The sequence below is a fragment of the Centruroides sculpturatus genome, unplaced genomic scaffold (genome assembly GCF_000671375.1).
Source record: "Centruroides sculpturatus isolate CEXI.00-Female unplaced genomic scaffold, Cexi_2.0 scaffold220, whole genome shotgun sequence".
NCBI classification, from domain to species: Eukaryota; Metazoa; Arthropoda; class Arachnida; order Scorpiones; family Buthidae; genus Centruroides; species Centruroides sculpturatus.
Genome location: NW_019384540.1, coordinates 237221 through 260642, shown reverse-complemented (window position 1 = coordinate 260642; position 23422 = coordinate 237221). Strand labels below are relative to the sequence as shown.

Sequence of the window (23422 nt, the reverse complement as noted above, 5' to 3'; positions counted from 1 at the left end):
TGACCCCAGAACATCATCGAGCATCATGCATTCTGAGGTGGAAGCATTATGGTGTGGCAGGCATTTCTTTGGGATATCGCACCGACTTGCACATCAATCGAGGGGGTTCTGTAATGGCTGTCCGGTATCGGGATGTAGTCCTCAAACCCATTGTGAAATTGTTTGCTGCAGCAGTTGGTCCTGCTTTTGTTTTAATGGATGATAATGCATGACCCCGTAGAGCTGCTCTCGTCGACGACTGCCTCGAGAGTGAGGGAATCGCGCGTATGGATTGGCTGGCGTATTCACCAGACCTCAATCCCATTGAGAATCTTTGGGATACCCTCGGCCGTGCTGTGTGTGCACGTTTTCCCCCTGCCACTCTCACTGAGTTGCAAACTGCTCTACAGGAGGAATGACACTTATTTGATTCTGGAGTGGTTGATCACCTTATGGAAAGCATGGTTACATGCTGTGAACTTTGTGTAAGGATAAGGGGTGACCATTTACCTTATTGATGTCAGTTTTGTTTGTTTGTTTGTTTGTTTTGGATTTAAACATCGTTTTGTTAATGATTCCAATATGATTTCATCTTATACTTTATCTTATACATCTTATATTGAAAATTCAATATTATTTTCATTTTTCTATGTAATTCTTTGTGCTGTTTCATGCACAAACATATTTGCTACTATCCTGCCGCATTTCGTGCCAATCACAGCTGTATTTGTCTATTTTTTCGCAGTTTATCGCTTTGTGCTTAACTTTTGGCAGTGAGTGTACATACAAACTTCTGATGCAAACTGGAAGTCACATTATTTCAATTAAAAACTTTTCCTCTGGAAGCAATTAATAAATGATCAGCATAACTCTGTTGTTAAAGAAAAAGTATTAAGTATAGGGGCAAGACACTACAGAACTATCAATAATTTGAGCTGGTAAGCATATATTTTAAATGAAATAAATAAAAAATTGGAGCCCGGCATTGTGATGATGTCAAAAAATAATTGCTCATTTTTGAACAAGTTTTTAAATTGGAACAAAAATGGCATTAGGCAATTAGAACATAAGTTTAAAAATAAAGAATTAGATTGAAAATATGTGTAACAGTGTTGCACAGAGAACAAGAACAGCGTTAGTCATTTAACTTAGAGTATTAAAGTTTTGTGTTATGTTATAAACGGCTAATGCCATTCTTGTTCTCTGTGCAGTAAGGTGCATGTGCGACACTGTTACGTGTATTTTAAATCTAATTCTTTATTTTAAACTTATGTTCTAAGTGGCTAATGCCATTTTTGTTCCAATTTAAAAACTTGTTCGAAAATCTATTTGATTCCGGTTCTATCTGAAGACAACATTTATAAATACATCAAAAGCGCTCACAGGATATTAAAACATTTCTTAAAATGTTCTTTAATGCCTTTTTATGTGAATTTTTCTCTTAAATCAATTGTTCATTTTCAATTAAAAATGCAAACAACTCTGTAAATATTGTAATTTGAATAAAATTTAAATTGCAAAATTCCATTATAAACTAAACTATTTTATAATTTTTTTTTTATTAAGTAGATTTTAAAATATCAAAAATTACCTTCTTGGAGTTTTTCTTTTAAACCAAGTTTTGACTTTTCTATTGATATTTCACTGATTTGTTCAGTCAATTCAGAAGCTCTGAAATCATTCACCTGAACTGGAGGATTGGTAGAAACTGGAGTTAAACGGCGAAAACTAGAATAACCTGCAAGATAAAATTTTGATACCTGAATTTAAAATTTTACAGTTAATACAAAACTAATAAAAAGTATATCTTCTAAGATACAAGATATCAATTTGGAAGCTTCTGCCTTAGTTTTTTTTCTCTCTCTTCCTTTTCTTTTTTGTTTTTCACTTCCCTGTTGACTGCAACTTTTTTACTACAAGGCACTATAGGCTGCTCTTCTTCCATTCTGGTTCTTGTGAGTGGAATAAATTTTAGATTTTATCTTTATTGCTGAGACACCAGACCAGTTAGACGTTAGGAGTACAACTATCTCAAATAACTTAGCAATATAAAATCCCAAGATTATGCAAAAATTATTTAGACTAATGCTTCTCAATTTTTTTAGCACCAATGCTCCTTAAATATAATTTTAAAATTTCACTTTCCTTTGAATTTATAATTAGTTTACTATATAGCCATATTCATATACAGATGAACTCATTTATACATTTTTCAAGGATACTGAGAAAAATATCATAGAAGTAGAAAAAAAATGTGTAAGTGAAAGTACTTTTTCTTTGCTTTCAGAGCAAATATAGTTTTTGCAAAGTACAGTGCAGCACACTATACAAGTGAATTTGTATGTGTAATTTTTAAGTTTCAATTTACTATATGTATAATACATTTGAACAATATATACATACTTTTATACCTGATCAACTCTAGCATCTCAATTGGTTCATATCCCTTATGAAGTCCACGTATCTCTCAGGTATTTTCTAGATTACAAAGAGGTCATCTACATAACAAAATATCATTAGAATGTCAGGTTTGTAGCAATTCATTATGCAATCAGGATTCAATCAAGTCAGCAGGAATGAAGTAAATTACTTAGATATCTCAATTCACATAAAATAAGATGCCTTCAAAATACTTGATATAGAAAGCCCACAGTAACTTCAATGTAATGTACTGTACATCCATTTCCATGCATTTTAAATACAATGTAGTAGCTATTAAAACCCTCCTCTAAAAGACCAAAGAATACTCATCCAATTTAGAAAGTTACCATAAGAAGATTAATATTATTAGAAATATCACTGAAGCACATGGATTCCCAACTGCGCTGATACACATCCTAAGACAAAAAAGGGCAAACCCATAAAGAAAAGTAGAGAGTTGTCTGAAAGACAGACTATCAAACTGATGGAAATGTCAAATCAAAGTATTAAGAATAGTTATAGTTGGTGTTATAGCGAGAAGACCTAGTGTATGACAAAACAAAACCCAAAAGAACAATAAGAGAGAGATCAAACCAGTGGTGTTTATAGCATACCAGTTGTTTATAGCTTATCTCCAGAGTACAAAGACACAGGAGTACCAAATAAATAGGTGCTGTCAGACAGGCTAAGAAAGCATGTGGAGGGCATTCACAAGGAGAAAAACACATAGTGTTAACAGAAGAAATGACTGTGAATAAAAAAGGCTCCAGTTAGGTGGGAGGGAGCAACAGGTTATCATGCCTGGCTTTAAAATCAATAATATATGAATGACAGCACTGACAATAGCCAGGTGCACAACACTGATTTGAACAAAAAACAAGAAGGAAACCACCTATGTGAGGTCAGCCGATTAGGGTGAGGTGTTCGACAGCCGAGTGGTTCGTTCTGTCGTGTGGGCGCAGACTGACTGCCTGAGACAGGTTTACCATGTAACCGTTTATTAAACATAGAAATTTTCCTTACAAATTACTTGTTAGACGAGGTAGCACCCTAAAGCGCACGGATAAAGTTCGAAATAAAGTTCGTAAAAGTCGGTTTTCGTCGCTCGTGGATGGACGCTGTCGGTGAAACACTCGGTGGGCCCCAGGGCGTTGATTACGGCTTTCGGCGGCTTCTCGCGGACGATCCGACGAATCTGTCGATTGCTAGCANTATTTATAATAATTTTAATGAATTAAATTCAATAATAATCACATTTAAAATTTTATTTCAATTTTTACAATTTAATATAAAACAAAACGTTATCTGTATCTGATGTAAAATTAACTTCTGTATTTACAGAAATGTATGATACTTCTAAATTGGATATATGGGTGTTTAGTGCTTAAAATCATTACTTGATTGTGTTTATTAAGAAAAGTTTCTGTTTGAAGTCTAAAATATTTTTGTTTTTCAAAATATAAATTGCTTCCTTATGATTATTATTATATTTTGCTTTTGATATTGTTAAAAAATTCAAAAAGTAAAAACAAATAAAAAACGTTTCAAAATCTTCTTAAATATAATTTATTCTTTATTGCGAAAACAAGAAAATTTATCATCATTAATAACTAAATTTTATAATGTTACTTCATCAGTGCATTTCTTCAATTAAGATAAAATATCATTTTAAAATAATAAATTACAATTTTACAATTCTTTTTCAAATTTAACAGCAGCAACATTTTACTTCTGTCAGATAATTATTTCAAATAATTGAAATAAATATCTCTTTCTAAACAGGATTATAATTTAATTACTATTTTAAAAAATTGTATATTAATCAACATTTAAAATAACTTTGTTGTTTACAAACAAAATTATCGTAAAAGAAATTATTTGTTTTCTCAATAATAATGACTTTTCAAACAACATTAGAATTACTTAAATCATTAATTTATGTTTTTTTTCTTTTAAATGAACTCTAGTTATTTAAATATATATATTAAACAGTTTAAATTTGTCGTAAGCAAATTTTATGCTACACATTCAAAGGTGCTACTGTAATAAAAGTATTAATTTATAGGTTCCTGGATAAATACATAAATAACAAGACATGCAGAATACTTTTTAAATGACTATTTTATCATAAATTTTAATAATATTGTATGTACTTCACTATTGATATATTCTAAGCTAAAAGTTTCTAAATTGTATTAATTTGGCTAATTGGTCCTGAAAAGTTGTAGCTAAATTAAGATAACATAAAATATTTTTTACACAATTGAGTATTTTAATTATATTATTATTATTATTATTATTATTATTATATTACAAATTTAGTTTCTTTTTAAAATTATTATTTACTTTTGTATTCATTTTTAACAAATTAGGCAATGAAATTTATAGCCAAATTTTGAGTTGTTGCCATTTGGCCAAAAAAATAGTTGTTTAATCCCAAAATAGTTCAATCATAATAAATTAGTAAAATTTGACATGAATTTCAGAATTAAACATTTTCTTAGTTAATTTAACAGATTTAATTTTTATAAATATCATGGAACTATATATAAATGACTTTACTGTATACGGTGGTGTACTCTTTTCCCTTGGGTGGTGAGGACCAATTTGTGGAACTACAGAAAACAAAGAGAGAAAGAGGACCTGAGGCACGAGTGAAAGTGAGTGGAAACTTCTTTCAACTGATCCTCAGAGTAGACAAATGTGAAAGATGGTGCTCCATGTTTTCAAGAGCAGCTAGACTGGAGGAATAGGCTAGCCCGATAAGAACTTGACTTTTTCATAGCCACAATAAAAGGAGTGTTGACTAGGTATAAAGGAAGAACAACAAGCCATCAGTCTGAGCAAGTTCCACATGGCCTCCCACTGAAATTGTGAAAAGTTCCATACATCCTGGGTATTTCACTCTTTTCTATAATCTGTTTCACCATTTGTCACTCTCCCTGTTAACTTCCCTCTTCCCTTATTTTAAGTTAGTTTGTAAATACTAGTTACAGTCTTTCCTGGTACCATATATAGTATATGTTGCAATCAGTGCATATTTATGCCATTGTCTGCCACTGATTTCTGTTATAACTATGTTACCAGTGATTTTTGTTACCATTCTACAAGAGTTTCCCTTATACCACATTGACGAAATCATGAGTAAATTCCACAAAAGCACTTTCTGTGCTAGACTTCAAATCTGGGTATTTTCAGATTAAGCTCGATCCTTCTGTGTGGCATATGTATGCCTTTTCAACCCCTTTGGGGGAAATACCAAATGTGTCCCTAGCCCAAGTAGAGAAGAATAGTGGACAATTTTTCCAATATGTGATGGGACAATTTATTGGTATTAATTGCTTTGTGTTTCAGGATGATGTGGTTCTCTTCTCAAAATCTTCAGATGAGCAGCTTGTACTCCTGGATAGGGTCATTGAGATTTTCCACAGTACCAACTTAAAACTAAACCCAGAAAAGAGTAGATTTACAGTTAGGGAAGTGCGATATTTGGGGCATATTATTAGTTGTGAAGGAATTCTCCGAGACCCTGGCAAAGTGTGCACCAAACATGAAGTTGCACCTCCCCATAATATTAAAGGTGTATGTAGTTTTTTGGGGATGGTTGGTTTCTTTTGCACTTCATCCCTGGCTTTTCAGATATAGCCCTACTTTTAATCAATCTAAATAAAAAGGAAAGTATCTTTATGTGGAGTGACCAATGTCAAAGGACTTTTGAGGAATTGAAAGTATTGCTAACAAGCCCACCTTTGTTAAAACACCCAGATTTTGCAGCCCCATTTATATACTGATGCTTCAAATGATTGTGCTGGATCAGACAGGTAAAGAACAGAGTTTTCTCACGTAGGCTACTTCAGTAAAAAATTCAATGGGCTGAGCTGAATTATTCAACTATCAAGAAGGAATGCCTGGCGATCATATTGCCCTTCCGTCACTTTAAATCTATCATCCTGGGCCATAATGTAAAAGTCCATTCTGTTCATAAACCCTTAATATTCCTTAAAAACATGCGAAACTACATCAAATGTCTCACGTGCTGGTCTATGGAGCTATCAGACTATAATTTTAGTATTGTGAGGTCCTGAACAGGTCTGAACCATCACAAAATTGCAAAAATCAGTTAATTTGGAGAAAAATGTAATTGTTTAGAAAGGTTAAAAAAATGTTTGTAGTTGGACATCTTTTATTTATATTAAAACTGCAGTGCAGAATCATAAATCAGAATCATAGAAAGAATGTCATCCTATGATCAGTGGGAGATTGAATTCAGCTTCAATTTTGACCTCTTCCATGCTCCAGGTAGGAGTCCATTATGTTTAGTAATGAGGGATCAGCCATTCAGAAAGCGTGGATGAGGAAGATCACCCAATCGGAATGGCCAATCGAAAGATGGAAATTGATATAATTTTCAAAAATCAAGGACACATCACACTCAGTTAGTTAATGTTCCTAATAACCAAGACGCTGTTTGTCAACACACTAAATGAAGTTTTCCACCAATTGTGTGTTGAAACCACCTCTGCGTCGCCCGAAACAACTGTCGTCTCTTGTATGGATAACGACCAAGTCCCTGCAAACAGCCAACTCAAATCTTCCTCATCACCAGATGGAACTCATCATTTCTGCCACGGTACCCATCCATCATCTGCCATCCACCTCCAACTGCCAAAGGACTCCTCTTATCTATCAATTGATCATTGCATCTGAACACAACCTTGGATATGAACATTTGTATAGCATAAGTTCTCCTGAATTACAATAAATGGTTTTATGTTAGACACTTGTCATCAATGTCTCCTCTGCCACTACCCACATGCTGATAGACCCTAGACCATCACTGACGCGGAAGTGACTGATTTCTTCCTAATAGTCGGCAAACTGACAGTATAAACCATGTGAAGGGGAGAATGAACCTGGTGGCTGATGCATTGTACCGTCCCAAGCACCTTGAGACTATGGGAGAACCACGAGACAGCAATTTAAATGCTATTAATAAAACCCTTTGAAGAAGAATAGTCAAGTCTCAAGAGGAGGATGAATTCTTTTGTTTAATGAAGAAAAATCAGTTCAATCAAAGAAATGCATATGAAATTGGCACACTTTGGTCTACAATTGATGTAGACCAAAGTGTGCCAATTTAAATGGAGGTAAGTAGATGTGTGTGTGTGTGTGTGTGTGTATAAAAAAGTGGTTGACGATGTGATTAAAGTATTTCATTGCTCACCCCTCTTGGGCCACCTTAACATTGAGAAAACCCATGATCTGATAGATCGTTAGTACTACATAAAAGGCCTCCGAGCCCAAGTGAAGCGTATTGTCCGTTGTTGTAAAATATGTCAAAAATACAACCTCCACCATGGCCACGCACCACTTCATGAAACGTGAACTGTGGAATTCCCATTTCAGAAAATTGCAATTGATATTGTAGGCCCCTCCATGTATCCCCAAGTGACCATTCATCCATACAGTATTTACTATGATCAATGTATACAACCATTTTGCTGAAGCAACCCCATGAAGGACCAATCAGCACAGGTAATAGCTGAGCTATCTTTGACCATATAATATGCAGATATGGGTGCCCCAACATTATTATCTTGGACTGTGAGAATAGCTTCACGTCAGCTATTCCAAGATGCTTGCAATCACTTACAGATAAAACATAATATTACCATGGCATACTGCCCCTGTTCAAACTCAGTTTGCAAGAAATTTAATAAAATGCTTTGCAATGTAATAGCTCACATATCTAAAGGAAATAATAGGAAATGGGATTTATTCATCTCACCAGCACTCCTCTTCATGTACAATAATGCAACCCATACCTCAACTTTATGGCTTTGACCCATACTTCCCAGTTGCCTTTTTGTCAGATCAATGAAATGACAATCAAATTAAGCAACAAACAGCAGACTTAAGGATCAGGCTAAAAACGATCCAGGAGGCTGCATATAAGTTGGGAAGATGGAGAAATCTGAATACCAAAGCCAGATTTACTGTAACCAAAAAATCAACACTTAGGTAGAAGGGCAAAGAGTTTGGCTCCGTAAGAGGAGAAGTAAGAACTTTGGAAAATTATCTGTGAAATATTTAGGGCCATAAAAGCAAATTTTTGTCAAATTTGGAGTCTGAACTTTAAAGCATTCCTAGTTAGAGTCATTCAAAGTATGAGGTACCACTGTATTTGCATATACAGTAAAGTCATGATAAGTCAAAACTGCAGAAGACTAAAACAAACTTTGAATTATTGTTAGTGCAATTTATCAAATGTGAAAAATTTCCTATGATACAGAACAAAACACAACTATATACAGTATACTGTAAACAAGAACAAAGGTTTATCAATCAGGCTGAAAACATTTGTTTTAATTAAATTTAATTGCTGGAAAAGTATGTAAGGTGTGTTCAGTATCTTTATAAACTTCAATTGTTCTTAGCTGACCTAGTTTAGAAAACATAGAAACCTTTCCATTATTCAAATGGCTTAATAACCTGAAGCAGATTTCTAAAAAGGCTGAAAACATTTGTTTTTTGCATTCTTTTAATCAACTGACTGCTGGAAAAGTAAGAAACGTGTGTCGCAATTAGTTGTATATTATTCCAGCTTTTATGTGATATATTTAAGTTACACTTAACAACTGAAGTGTACAAAATGTGAAACACTTATCAGATATTTAAAAATATATATGATTATTTTTTATATACTTAAAAATTTTCAAACGTTTTTAAAAGAAATAATTTACTTATTCTTGCAGTGCAAGTACAGTATAGCTATGAATAAAAATATTATTATATTTTTATANACCAAAAACTATGAACCAAGAACCTTCGTCTCTTGAGTCGCACAAATTTATAGATTTTTTTACAGCAGTCGCCTCTCCATTGGTCTCTCATTGTCACCTGGTGACAATTCGAAACCTAATGGAGGGCGCGGGAGAGGTTAACATAGCGACTGAATATGATCCTCTCTCTCGTCGCGTTTTCCTCGAATTTCTCCGTTTCCATTGTTTAGCCTTTTATGAAAAAAAAACAATTGCATTGTTCAATCGAGACACCTAATCCATTTCCTTATCATCTGAAAAGGATCTCTTTATTTTCAATCGAACCCACAATTCGGACCTCTCAGTCGACCCCTGTTCGGGTCCTCACACCTAGATACCTGGGTTTGGCTCCTAAAAATTATAAACCAGAAAAAATGACATAAGAAGGTCAAAATGAGATCAAGAAACCTGCCACCACAGCCAGATCCAGAGCTAAAACAATTGAACTTGAAGGTGAACACTTGTGAGTTGATCACGCATGCTGAAGTTTAAAAAATATTCCATGACTGAATTCATTACAGTGTTCGAAAAATGAATGAACGAATGATCTGATGATAAGGTGAACCCACCTAAAAAAGTATTTAATCAAATTCAAAAGAACTAATGAACTTCCTATCTACCACTGGAGGAAATATAATTCTCTCTACTTGAACATAAACCTTCTAACTCCCCAGTATTACTCATTAATATCTCTAAAGCATGGAAATTTTGTTATGAAGAAACACCCCACACATAATTGAGTGCAATGTCGTTTATTACAAGCGCAATTTACGCAAGCTTTAATGTCATCGAGAAAGAACGTGGTGTTCTATATTTTTGATATAAACGTTGACATTCTAGGATTTGAATCGCATTTAATCCATTACTGTTCGATTTTGCAATATTTGAATTTATTAAAACGGTAGCCTGAAGAAGACCCTGGTAGGGTCGAAAACGTTTGCCAAAAAGAGTAATACTGGGGAGTTAGAAGGTTTATGTTCAAGTAGAGAGAATTCAAAAGAACTGTTAACAACTTACACCAGTCAATTCAGGATGACTAACACCAGTCAGTTCTCCAAAAGAAAAACTGACTGGTGTCAGTCATCCTGAATTATACAGCAGACTCATCCAGCTACAGTATATTAAGGCACCACACAACATCACCAAAAAATACAGAGTATATTATTATCATTCAAGATGAAAAGCCACATAAAAGTGAATGGCATAAACACGAATAGAACATAAAATTCAATACTAAGACTAAAAGATTGAAATTTGAATTCCAAATAACAATTCTGTACATGTTTTAAATATAAATACATATCAAGGATGTCTAGCTAACTGTTCTTCAGGAATTGCCATATATGGAAGCAAAATATGGAAAAGATCTATATATTTATGCTGGAAATAGCAAAAGTTGCCAACATTACGTTGCATATATACAGATACAGCCTGTGAATATTTTTATGACAGTGGTATATCCAAGATTTTGAGAACATGGGTGCTGGTCAAGGCAGATTCAAAGGGACCAAGACTTGTGCTCTTGCCATTTTTCAGAGAATGCTACTCAATTATCTTGGAGTTAAACCTCAGTTATCTAACTTTTACATCATTCTTTTTTTTCATTGGCTTTTTAAAATTGTTAAATGGATGATGAAAAATGGATAATGGATAATTTTGAATTGAAAAACTGATTATAAATTATACAAATTACAGTATGATTCCAAAAGCAGGTAAGTATAGATAGAAAATAACTGCATTTTTATTTTCACTCGAAATTATCAAAATTACAATTATTTTGAATTCATATGTGATTATTTTTAGTCTATACTCCACTCCACACAGATTAAAAAAAATATATTTTTTTAATATTTCTAAGATTACTTTCTGCTATTGAAGTGCACTTATTTTTATTTTTGAAGTAACAAAACTAATTGCTTTGGTATTGTGGTTGTACGCCATATTTTTGTATAACGTATTTGTATATATATATATATATATATATTTCATTTCCCCTTCTTTCTCTGTCCTTTGTTTCCTTGTCCTCTCCTTTCTGGAAACCTCTCTGTGGGTGGCAACTACATGATTGAAAAACAAAAGGAGTGGTTAGCCCAGAGGCGCTAAAAGGAAGATACAGGGGTTACTTTTGGCATAGACATTGAGCTGTGAGGACGTATTTCGTGGATATCGTCAAGTAGATCTTGCATCACCAAGAAGAGAAAAAGAACGAGTAGGTCTAAGAGCAGACACGAGAGAAGAACCCTAGAAGTATGCTAACGTGAGAACCCCTCCAGAAGTTTATTGGGAAACCCGAAGAGAGAAAGGAAAAGTTTGAAGTCTATGGTCATCGGACTTCATGTCATCCAGCAGAGAGATCTAAGATACAACTTCGATCATAAGGTTACTAGATAAGTTGGGTACCCATTCATGTTCGGTCCTATCCTATCAAATACTCCTTCTATCCTTCCCTATAAAATAAGTAGTTTCCGAATAATTAATTGTAAGTTTTTCGTGCTTAATTTTGTAACACTGCGTATTTTTGAAAAGCTGTTCCTTTGTCGCGAGAATCCGGTTAACGTTCCTGTTTGCGTTAATATTCAAGACATTTTGTTCAAGCAGTTGTCGGAATCCAAACGAAATCCTGTAAAATTATCGAATACTGGTGAAAAATTAAAGAATTTCCTTTGTCTTATCATTCTCTTTGTTAGACTCATTTTTCACCACCTGCTTATACCTTAGTATCAAGAAGGTTCAATAGCACCATAAGCTCTCCTGGATATGTCCATCTTGTGAAACATTAAATAACCCATAGTATGTTTAATTTATTTATAGTTTCATGTGACAAAAGTAATTTTTTAAATAATGAATTTTATTAATATTTCACTTTCCTACAAAACTTTTTCAAATAACTGAATGTTTAATAATTAAAAAATATATTATTGTATGAAACCTCAAGAGCTACCTAAGATGCTTTGAACTGCACATAGCTTACAAGCTCTATTGTGGATATTACTGAGATGTACATTGTTTATATATCTAACTACAAAACAAATAAAGTCAAATAGACTAATTACAGTTTTAAAAAAATCTGGTAATATTTGACTTGGTTTGAATTCATTTTACTTTTAATTCCCAAAAATTTTATTTTTTGGAAATTAAGAACAAAATGAATTCAAACTGTAAAGAAATTAAAATTTTTGAAAATCTAAGAAATCATTAAATGAGAAAAAATAAAAAACATATATATTACTATGTACTTTCTATTTCTTTATCTTTATATAAAAAAACTCAACCTTTGACAATTCAGAGAAATAAATTAATCATAAATGAAGTAAATTATAACTTACTGCCTGTAGCACTAGCATTATTAGGAGTGTCAACACGTAAAAATGTTTGGCCTTGTGTTGATAATCCAGGAGAGCTTCGTCCATAGCTACAGAAAAGAAAAGAAAAATAGTATATAAAAATACATGAAAACATTTAAATACATAAAACATTTAAGTTTTAAAAAATAATTATCTAATAATCTTTTTCTGAATATTTAATTTAAAAAAATAATAATTTATAAAAATGTATCCTAATTCAATCTGATCATATGACAAACTCATCATATAAACCAACTTAGAAATTTGGAGGTGTTAGAAATTTTTAAAGCAGACTGCCAGGGCTTTTGATCAATTTTAAAGAAGAAAAACAAATCTCAAAGGCATGGTAAGCTATGTATGACTGGATGTTATAACAAATAATGCAGGAGCACATTTTATAAAAATTCATAAAAAGAAAACATACAATATTCAAATACAAATGCAAAATAGAACACCATCAACATCATAAAGAATTGTTTTTCAAAAAGATCTACCTCAGGAAGATCCTGGATGTGGACTGAAAACATTAGTAACATGATAACTTTCAAAACTATGTGCAAAGCACAATAAGGTTGGTATGTTTTGTTTATAATTAATACTTTGTTTAGAAGATTGTTTTATTGCATATGCTATAGTCAAAGCATTAAAGTGGAAGCATTTCTTAGTTGGCCATCATTTTACACTAATTACTGACCAGTGTTCTGCAGTTTTCATATTTTCTTCTAACACTAACAGTAAAATTAAGAATTACAAGATTTTAAGGTGGAGATTAGAACTATCATGCTACAGATTTGATACTGTGTACCCTATCCAGGCAGTCAAAACACTGGCTGATACTCTCTCAAGAATTTGCTGATTGATCTCAAATTTGGATAGTCTGTCTGCTCTCCATCCATAACTATCTCTGTCATCCAGAAATAACCCATTTCTATCACTAGATGAAAAGTAGGCTTCTGTAGAAGATACATTGAAATTAATTGCTTCTTATCCCATCAGTGTAAAAATAAAACCAAAATTTTTTTATCTCTTCAAGCCATCTCATTAAAGTTATGGCTCCTTTTGAATGATCAGACATTGACTTTAAGGATTTTCCTCCTTCTAAGTCAAAGAATTGCTGCCTCTTCACAATAGTAGACAAACATTTATGGTTCCCAATTGCTTTTCCATGCCGTGACATCAGTAGTGATACTGTATTAAGTGCTTCCATCAGTTGTTTTTAATCTTTGGAATTCCTTCATATATACATTTGGATAGAGGAGCTGCTTTCTTATCCCATAAACTTCATTCCTTTCTTACCCTTATTGGTGTTGCATCTAATTTTTCTATTACATATAAATGTCAGGGCAATGGTCTCATTGAGTATTATAATGATATTATTTGAAAGCACTAAGCTCAGTTAATCTGAGTATTGACCAATGGGAAGATGTGCTTTGCAACACTTTAATGCCATTCTATGCACTGAAACTAATTCTACAACTCACAAGAAATTTTTCAAACATCCCAGAAAAACAGGAACGGTTATTTACTTTTCCACTTGGCTACTATCTCCAGGTCCCATTTTATTATGTTCATTCATATAACTATACCAATAAATAATTCCCTATAGTTAAGGAAGTCCAGTTATTGGACACTAACTCAGATATGGCTACATGCAATATCCTGATAGATGAACATCAACATAACAATTTCCCTACAGCTAATCTCCCCAAGAGGTAAGTCTTTGCCCAAAGCACCAAGAGAAGACACAATTCTTCCTTACACTTCAGCCCTGGTTCCTGAACAGACAGTCCTCAGATGTTCCTGCAGCATCTCCTTCAATATATCCAAAAACTGGATTTGTATAAATATATCACTCATAAAACCAACACCAGCACGTAACAAGAGAAAAGAAAAATTTTCAAATGTTTTTGTCTATATGAAATAGACATTCTCAGGTATATGCGATAGCGAACAAATGGCTAACAAAAATAGAATGTTTTTTAAAAGTTCAAACTGATTACGTGATTCAAATATATTATTAAAATTTATATGNGATAGCGAACAAATGGCTAACAAAAATAGAATGTTTTTTAAAAGTTCAAACTGATTACGTGATTCAAATATATTATATTAAAATTTATATGTTCAGGATATTTAAAATATACATATTTTGAAATTTTATCCCAAACATATATTGAATATTTTGAAATATTAATAGAATGTTTTTTAAAGTTCGAACTTTTAAAAAACATTCTATTTTTGTTAACTATTTGTTTGATATTGTATATACCCAGGAATGTTTATTTCACATAGATGAAAACATTTGTAAATTTTTCCATTTTTCTTGTTATGTGCTGGTATTGATTTTATGAGCATCTCCTTCAGTTAGTGAAAGTGACTTGCATTCCCTTCAAGCTGAAGATAAAGAAGATACTTCCTCAACTCCAACTGAAGTAAACAGGTCACCTAATAGTGCCATAAGCCTTTATATTTGAAGGATTAAATTGTGTAATGTTAGCAGGAGAGAGTGTAATAATATATCACAGTATTGCAAACACTGTTTCCTCTGCATTTTGAGTTGTAACTGCAATGTTTGAACTGGCAGCCACCATGTTCTTGTAGTATATTTTTAGACATGAATTAAAACCTTTTGTTAAGGTCACATCTCTTCGTATATGACAACTAATGCTATTTTAATCTATAACAGAAACCATGTAATATATGGTATGTTACAAGAATTAGATATAACAACAGCTCAAAACCCAATTTAATTAATTAAAGCCAAACAATCTGCCAAACTATCAGGCTATTTTCAGGCTATGTTAATAATTAGTTACCAATTAACTAGATATAACTGCAAAATAAAATGCCACTATTGTAATGAATAGAAATCATTATCAATTTAATCATATCTGATGCTGTTCATTCTACAATTGGATTTTGAAACCAAACATCTATTGTTCAAAACTTAATTTTTAGATAATCTCAAAATATTACACACAAAAAAATACATACTTAATTTAACTCTCTACAAATTTACTCAAACACCTCTTTAAATGTTTTATCAAATTTTCATGAATATTAAACACAGATAATCTGTGGGTTAAAGACAATCTTAAGGAGGTGCATGTTATACTGAAATTTTAAATTCCAATCATGGATTTTCACCTGTAGGGGTAATGGCTGCTCCTGTATAGAGCTGTGCTGAACACAAGAGTCTAGCTCTCTGGTAAACATTAGTTCTAAATTATGCCACTATGGTGAACAGTTCCAATCATGGCAACTGGATTTGTCTTTGTTTCAGTGTTTTGTCGTCTTTGTTGAAAATGGAATGCAGTATATGTAATTTAAAGTACAAGTATAAGCAAAGTTTAAGCATACAAAGAAGGACTATAACAGGAATGATGAAGTCATAAAATTATTTAAATGTAATTTTGTGTTCAGGTGAATTTCATACAAAATAAGTATTGTTACACTTCAGAGATTTACATGATGTTACTATATCTAATTATAATCAGACATTTAATTCATTTGGTGATTTTAAAGAATGGAAACAGAAATATGAAGTGGAAAATACCATTAAGTACATTATAATGAGTGATTCAGCCTAATAGTTCTATATATTATAACTGTCATAGATCATAAATTTTAAGTCCCCTATGTTTTATTTTATTCATAATTCCATCTCTTAACATAATCTTGCAATATTAATTTTTTATAGAATAATTCATTTTTAAGCAAGGTGTCTATTCATAAATTTCTTTTATTTTCAGTTTTAACTAATAATTTCGAACAAAGCATTTATAATTTATAATTACGAATAAAAAACACAAGTATTTTACCAGCATATTTTATACCACATTCACTACATTCCATTTTATTTAATGTATAATGAATTCAACAACGTTGATAGTACGATAAACAAATGATAAGGCTTGTAACTATGAGCCAAAACTGACAAATCCAGTTGCCACAATTGGTGTTGTTTGCCATAGGAGCATAATTTAGAACTAATGTTTATCAGAGAGCTAGACTCTTGTGTGCTGAACAGTTTTAGTCCCAAGGCAAACCTCATACTTGGTGCCAAATTTAACATTACTTAGAAAAATTCTACAGGCTTTTATTTCTACAGGCTCATTTTGGTGGGCACATACCCACCTTCACCTCCTCAGTTACACCACTGCACCTATAGATGAGAAATATATGGTGGGACTGGTTACACAAAGATTTTATTTTTGTTCTAGCAATTTTCTGCAAAGTTTATGCTATTGTCAGTTATAAGCACAAAAATAGAATATTCTGTAATACAATGCATACAAACCTAAAAATAATTCATACAATTTAGAAAGAAAATTTTATTGTATTTTGAATGTTTAATTTATTATAAAGAATATCAAGAAATTGGATATGTAAAGAAATATAATAAAGTATTTTAAAAAATTATATAATAAGTTTAAACATTGTTTTTATTATACAGTAATAAAATTTTTTACCTCTTGGTTTCATTTCGATGTGGTTTTTGAGACCTAAAGTAACTGATAAGGGCAACTATGGCTATAATAACAATAAGTGCTGTAGCACAACCAACACCAATATAAAAAGAATTAGTGACAGTTGCAATAGAAGTAGGGCCTGAAAATATTTTTAAAATAGTAAAATACTTCTTATTTAAAATAGAACAAAAAAAAAATATAAATAAAACAATCTAACTAAAAATTTTTTTAATTCTCATGAAAACCTTACCCATCATAACTGTTCCATTGTGGCTGTCATCTGTAAAATTATTTTTCATTTAAATTGTAATAAAATATAATTTTATTTTATTATTTTTTTTAAAGAAAACTTTAACATAAAATACACACTTCATAGATAAGTGAAAAACTATAAATACTATTTATTTATAAAGTGTAATCATAAAGACAATTTATTTTACTGCATGCATCCAAATTTTTGTTGTTTGCTATTGCGGATACATGTTCCATCAGTCTGTCACTCAATATATAAAATAAGATTATTTCTATTTGATAATAAAATTCTTATTCCATATTAACAAATATAATAAGTTTAATATTCGCAATTACCCATTTCATTATAATATTTTTAAAGCTTCTTGTTTCTATCATCAATTACAATGACTTTATAAAAATGCTTAAAATATAAAGAAATAAAACAAATATTTTCTTTATGTCTAAAATTAGCCTTACTTAAACTAAATTTTAAGCTTTTTTATAAAAAATTTAATTATAAAATTAAAGAAACAACTGAAAAACTAGAGAAAGATATCAAGATAATAAACACAAAACTTAAATTACTCCAGCAACTTAATAACAAACAACAGAACAAAATTTGTTTGTTTGATAATCATTTTGTATTTTATAACTGACAAAGACCTATAAAATTAGGGTGAAAACATTACTGTTAATTAAATATTAATTAATTAATTAATTAATTAAGTTGCAAGAATAATTTAAGGCACAAGTTTATTATTATAAAATTAATATAATCATTAATATTAGTAAAAGATGGCAATCAACCATTTGCATTTTAAACCAAATTACTTCACTTCGTTGATTAAACGTTAGCTTAAAAAAGTTAGATTAAAGGTCTTAAATGTAGCTTTAAGAAAATCTGGTATTTAGATATTGAAATAAGTTTAAGTTTGACATTTCTTTATTGTTACTGTTGTTTTTTTTTAAATACTGTTATAAAATAATTATTTTATATGAAAAATCAAAACTACTTCAAGATTCATAATTACATATACATATACAATACATACATAAATATATATATTGTAATATATTAAAATTTCAGTATAGTTGTTATACATGAAAACTTATCCAAATATTCATATTAATTATTAACATTTATGTAGATCTATTATTATTATTATTATTATAATGAATTTGCAATTTACCTTTTAAACATATTTTTTTCCTCCGTAAATTGAGCCTCGTCATATTCATTGATGATGTCATAGTAATATTGAGTTGTAGCACTATTTCTACTTCTGCTTTTAATTTTCCAGTACATGGCAGAAATACTTGAAAAACTGTAGATATAAATGGTAAACAAAATGCAACAAATGAACAATGAATTATTTTATGTTGTACATTTTTAAAATATAGAATAAAATAACAAATTATCTTATATAATATAAAAAAAAAGGCACGTGATAAATTGAATATGAAAATTACCATAATGAGAAATTTTTTTATTAATTAAATATATAAATTTTATAAATGTTTCTGTTGCCATTAAGGGAACATTGTAGGTTGTTGAGGTATACAAGAAATTTCCAAATACAGATCAACTCTGCAGTAAAATTGCTACATCCTTATGGTGTATGAAAATAGTCTAAGAAGGATACCTTTCAAAGTTCATCGGAAACTTTTATTAAATTTTTCTAAGTTTATACTTTTGTCCAGGATAAAACTTTTTATTAATAATAATGTAACAAAATAAATATTCTCAAAATAATGATTTAAATTATGGGACTCCACTGAAGTGAAAAATTATTAATAGAACTAGCGGCAGCTTCATTAATTCTAGGATGACATAATTCTGTGGAATTATGTCATCCTAGAATTAATTCTGTGGAATTATGTTTGTTAAACCTTCAAGTAGGTTCTTTACATATTACGGTTAATTAGAACAGCTGAAAATTTTTTTATTTGTTTTTCTGCAGGGAAAAATAGGTGGGATTTTCTTTTAACAAGATTACATCCTAAATAAAATTATTATTTTTTAATAAAATTAAATACTTTGAATTTATTTAGTGTACAATTTTTCAACCTTTTTCATGCCAGTTTGAAGTAATTTTTAAAGTAAAGACAGAGATATTATTTTAAATTAAATCATATATAGACTGTCTAGTATGCACAGCTTTTTTTATGGCTTAAAATTCTTCAAATACTTATTATTATTTATTTATTTTTAATTATTAAAAAATTAAAGCCATAACATAAAACATTTAAAATTATTAATGTACTTTAACAAGACAAAATAGTTTAAAATACATTGATTTCTCTTTATTTGAATTTTATCAAATATATTATGGTACACTATGTCTAAGGACTATTTAACTCTAATAATAAAAACAACAGTTATTTAATGATAATAAATTCTATCCATAAAGAAAGAGGAGACCACAGAGAGCAGAGACAAATGAACTATATCAAGAAACAACTGCCAACAAATGGCCACAGTTGCCATCCCACACATAAAACAACATACACAGAACACTAAATCTATGAACTTCATTTCAGGTACATAATTTAGATTTTTTAATAAAAAATGACAAAGCCTTTTTACAAGAGTTGTAATTTCTACTGTTATGTAAATTATTGTGAGCAGTTCTGATAAAAGTCAACTACAGAGAAGATAAAAACTCTAAATCCAACAATAGCCTACGAGAAAAGGGCTGTTGTGTACTTTGTCAACAAGAAACTTTTTTGTCATTACAAACATTTTTATTGTTCTGTAAAATTTTTTTTAAAAATTAGATCTGATAACTTTATAATACACCTTGCTAAGTCAAACTGCATTTACTGAAAGATGTCTACAGGTCCCAGGTACAAATATATAGAGTTTTTTCATGTAATACAATTTCATTAAGTCAAAATTGTGAGTACTTTTATCTAGAACCCATTTTCCTGTGTACCCTTTACTCTTTGATAGGTCTATAATCTTCATTTTCTCTTGCATTTCTTATGAATACAGAGAATTAAGATAAACAAATACTATGGCTCCATGCCAAACACAACACACCAAGCCATTACAGTCTAGTATCACTATCTTTTTGGTGATACAGTACGTTACCAGCATTCTAATTGGGACACAAGGAGGCAATTTAATAATGCACTCAAAAGTGCTGTAAACTGTATACAATTTTGTAATTATTCTGTGAACAGTTTGATAATAGAAAATTTAAGGGCAAAGAAAAATTTTAGAAAATCAGGTATTAAAGTGATTAACTTGAAACTCTAATGCAAAATTGGAATATTTTTAACCTTAAACTTCAATTTAACAAGGTTTAACTGTATTGTAAATACAAGGATTTTTCTTTGTGCTTATTTTTAAAATACATTTTGATTTATAGAGATTTTATTTTGTCAATCTGAGCTTGATATACTTGAATGCTAAGAATGACTTAAATCAAGGCCATCATATTAAACTGTGGCTATGTGCCATAATTGTATAGTCATAATTTATTTTTTGAATATAATATTTCCTTTGTCTTCATGTCTATTGTCTTTCCTTCTGGCATTTTCTCCCAACCTGTGTTTAACAGCATATCAGCAGGTGATCCCTTAGTAACAATGAGAAGTGATGCGACCCTCAGGGTATAACGATGACCACAAATTCATTCTTAGGTGACGATGGGGACAGAAAGGACGGTGAAGAAAGCTCTCCAGCACACTTTTGGCACCGCATGGAGATGAGAGGAAAAGAACAAAGAGATTGGAGAAACGAAGTGAAAACCAGAATTGTGAAATGTAGAAGAGTATTTTCTTCCAGTGTGTCTAACTTAATATGTTTTTAAGGAAAGAGGTTAATATTTGCTGTGAATAGAAAGCGATTCGTCCAACTTACCAATATCACCATGAATAAAATACTTTCCTTACTGGAACCACACAATAAATAAAAATCAACACCTTTAAACATCCAGCAAATCGTTTTTTAATATTTAAAAACGCTTTCGAACGCTTTAAGCGATCATCATCAGTTAACATTTGTGAATCGAACGAAGAAATTCGAAAATTACGTAAAACGAAATTCAAAAAGCGATTACATAAATATATGTAAATACGTTAACATTTACCAAGTTTAAATAATCTTAAGAATTATAAAAGAAATAAAATAAATTATATGCATCCAATAAAAATTATCTTATATAATCTTCCCGCTTACATTACGTCACTCATCGTAGAAGGATTTCCATGCCGACGATAATCCGTCAGCATCCCTATGATTAATACAGCTTGTGTGCATTTGCGCCTTGTGAATTTCTAGTTTTTCCAGATGTTTCACAGCCTGCCTGGATTTTGTGGCTTTAATGATCGACGCCCGATCCCAAAAGACTTCGATATTCTGCTGCTTGGCAAAGGCCGCAAGCACCGTAGAGTCTATGTTTTTATTGACTGATTGCTTATGTTCAGCAATCCTTTTCTTTAAGTTTCTTAAGGTTGCCCCTATGTACACTAGATTGGTGTTAAATCTACGGTCTTTTAATGGTATAGAGTACACCCCTGCCATTGCGCTGCGTTCGTAATTGCCTTTATCGTTCCTTAAGAGCCTGTATACGGTGGGATTACGTTTGTAAACTATCCGTACATCCTTATCTCTGGTAACTTTCTTAACCATTCCTTTAAGGAACGGTATGTAATTGAGTACGATTCTCTCTTTGCGTTGATTCCCTCCCTGAGAGGGGAGTCGCTTCCGACAATTCCGACAACGTCTTCTGGATATGGAGAGGGCTGTTGTGCAGACCCCGAGAACCCCAAGAATTTTCGCGTTCGGAAAGACACATAAGCCAGGAACACAGCTGCGCCCTGTTGTGGAGAAGTGTAATGCTCCTACGTTCAAGTTGGAGAAACAACTGGTTAAGTTTATACGGAAAAATATGCAAGACTCGCCTTTTTCGGTAAAAAATGCGGTGGAGTTGCTAAGAAAGTTGGAGGATGTCATGCTTATGGATAAAGAATGGATGACGGTTTTAGATTACAAAGCTCTGTACCCGTCAATTAAATTACCTCCCTGCTTTTGCGCCCTGAGAGACTTTTTGTTAGCAAAAATTTGCAATTCTATGAAATACCACATGGAGATCTTGGAATTGGCGGATTTAGTATGCCACACATCTTTCTTTCAATTTGAAGATAAAACTTACTTACAGACACGGGGCGTACCGATGGGTAGCCCCATGTCAGCTATACTCTGCGAATTAGTGTTGCGTAATCTCGAAAATGATATACTCCCCTCATTCCAGGAAGACATATTGGCTTACGCAAGATATGTGGACGATATCTTTATTTTATGGAAAGATAATCACAGAGTTAATCAGTTTTTAGATCGGATCAACGACAACCCGTATGGGTTAACTCTGGAGCTGGAACAAGAAAATGGAAGCATTGTTAATTTTTTAGATTTAACTATATCTTGCAAAGATGGTGAAATCGGAACAGATATATACCGGAAACCTACTTATCTTCCTATCGTCATTCCTAGGAACTCCGCAGACCCTGAGCATATAAAAATGGCCGTTTTTCGTTCGTGGATAAAGAGGGCACACACGCATTGCACCAGCGTCTGCGACACTTACAAAGAATTAGAGTATATAAAAAACATGGCGATGCAGCAAGGATACCGTAGAGAAAGAATAGATGCCCTCATCGCGAATTGTCGGAAGCGACTCCCCTCTCAGGGAGGGAATCAACGCAAAGAGAGAATCGTACTCAATTACATACCGTTCCTTAAAGGAATGGTTAAGAAAGTTACCAGGGATAAGGATGTACGGATAGTTTACAAACGTAATCCCACCGTATACAGGCTCTTAAGGAACGATAAAGGCAATTACGAACACAGCGCAATGGCAGGGGTGTACTCTATACCATTAAAAGACCGTAGATTTAACACCAATCTAGTGTACATAGGGGCAACCTTAAGAAACTTAAAGAAAAGGATTGCTGAACATAAGCAATCAGTCAATAAAAACATAGACTCTACGGTGCTTGCGGCCTTTGCCAAGCAGCAGAATATCGAAGTCTTTTGGGATCGGGCGTCGATCATTAAAGCCACAAAATCCAGGCAGGCTGTGAAACATCTGGAAAAACTAGAAATTCACAAGGCGCAAATGCACACAAGCTGTATTAATCATAG

At 31.8% G+C, this 23422-nt stretch overlaps 1 protein-coding gene across 1 annotated transcript in view; it reads right to left on the bottom strand.

The window, feature by feature from the left end:
• LOC111623353 (tyrosine-protein kinase RYK-like) overlaps positions 1 to 23422 on the bottom strand; it is a 101682-nt gene that overhangs the window by 30079 nt on the left and 48181 nt on the right. Inside the window, exons 4-8 of the mRNA XM_023365900.1 lie at positions 18462 to 18596; positions 17288 to 17317; positions 17038 to 17176; positions 12548 to 12633; positions 1571 to 1717 (exon numbers count right to left, since the gene is read on the bottom strand). Coding sequence (XP_023221668.1) covers positions 1571 to 1717; positions 12548 to 12633; positions 17038 to 17176; positions 17288 to 17317; positions 18462 to 18596 — 537 coding nt within the window. The remainder of the gene's footprint in view (positions 1 to 1570; positions 1718 to 12547; positions 12634 to 17037; positions 17177 to 17287; positions 17318 to 18461; positions 18597 to 23422) is intronic.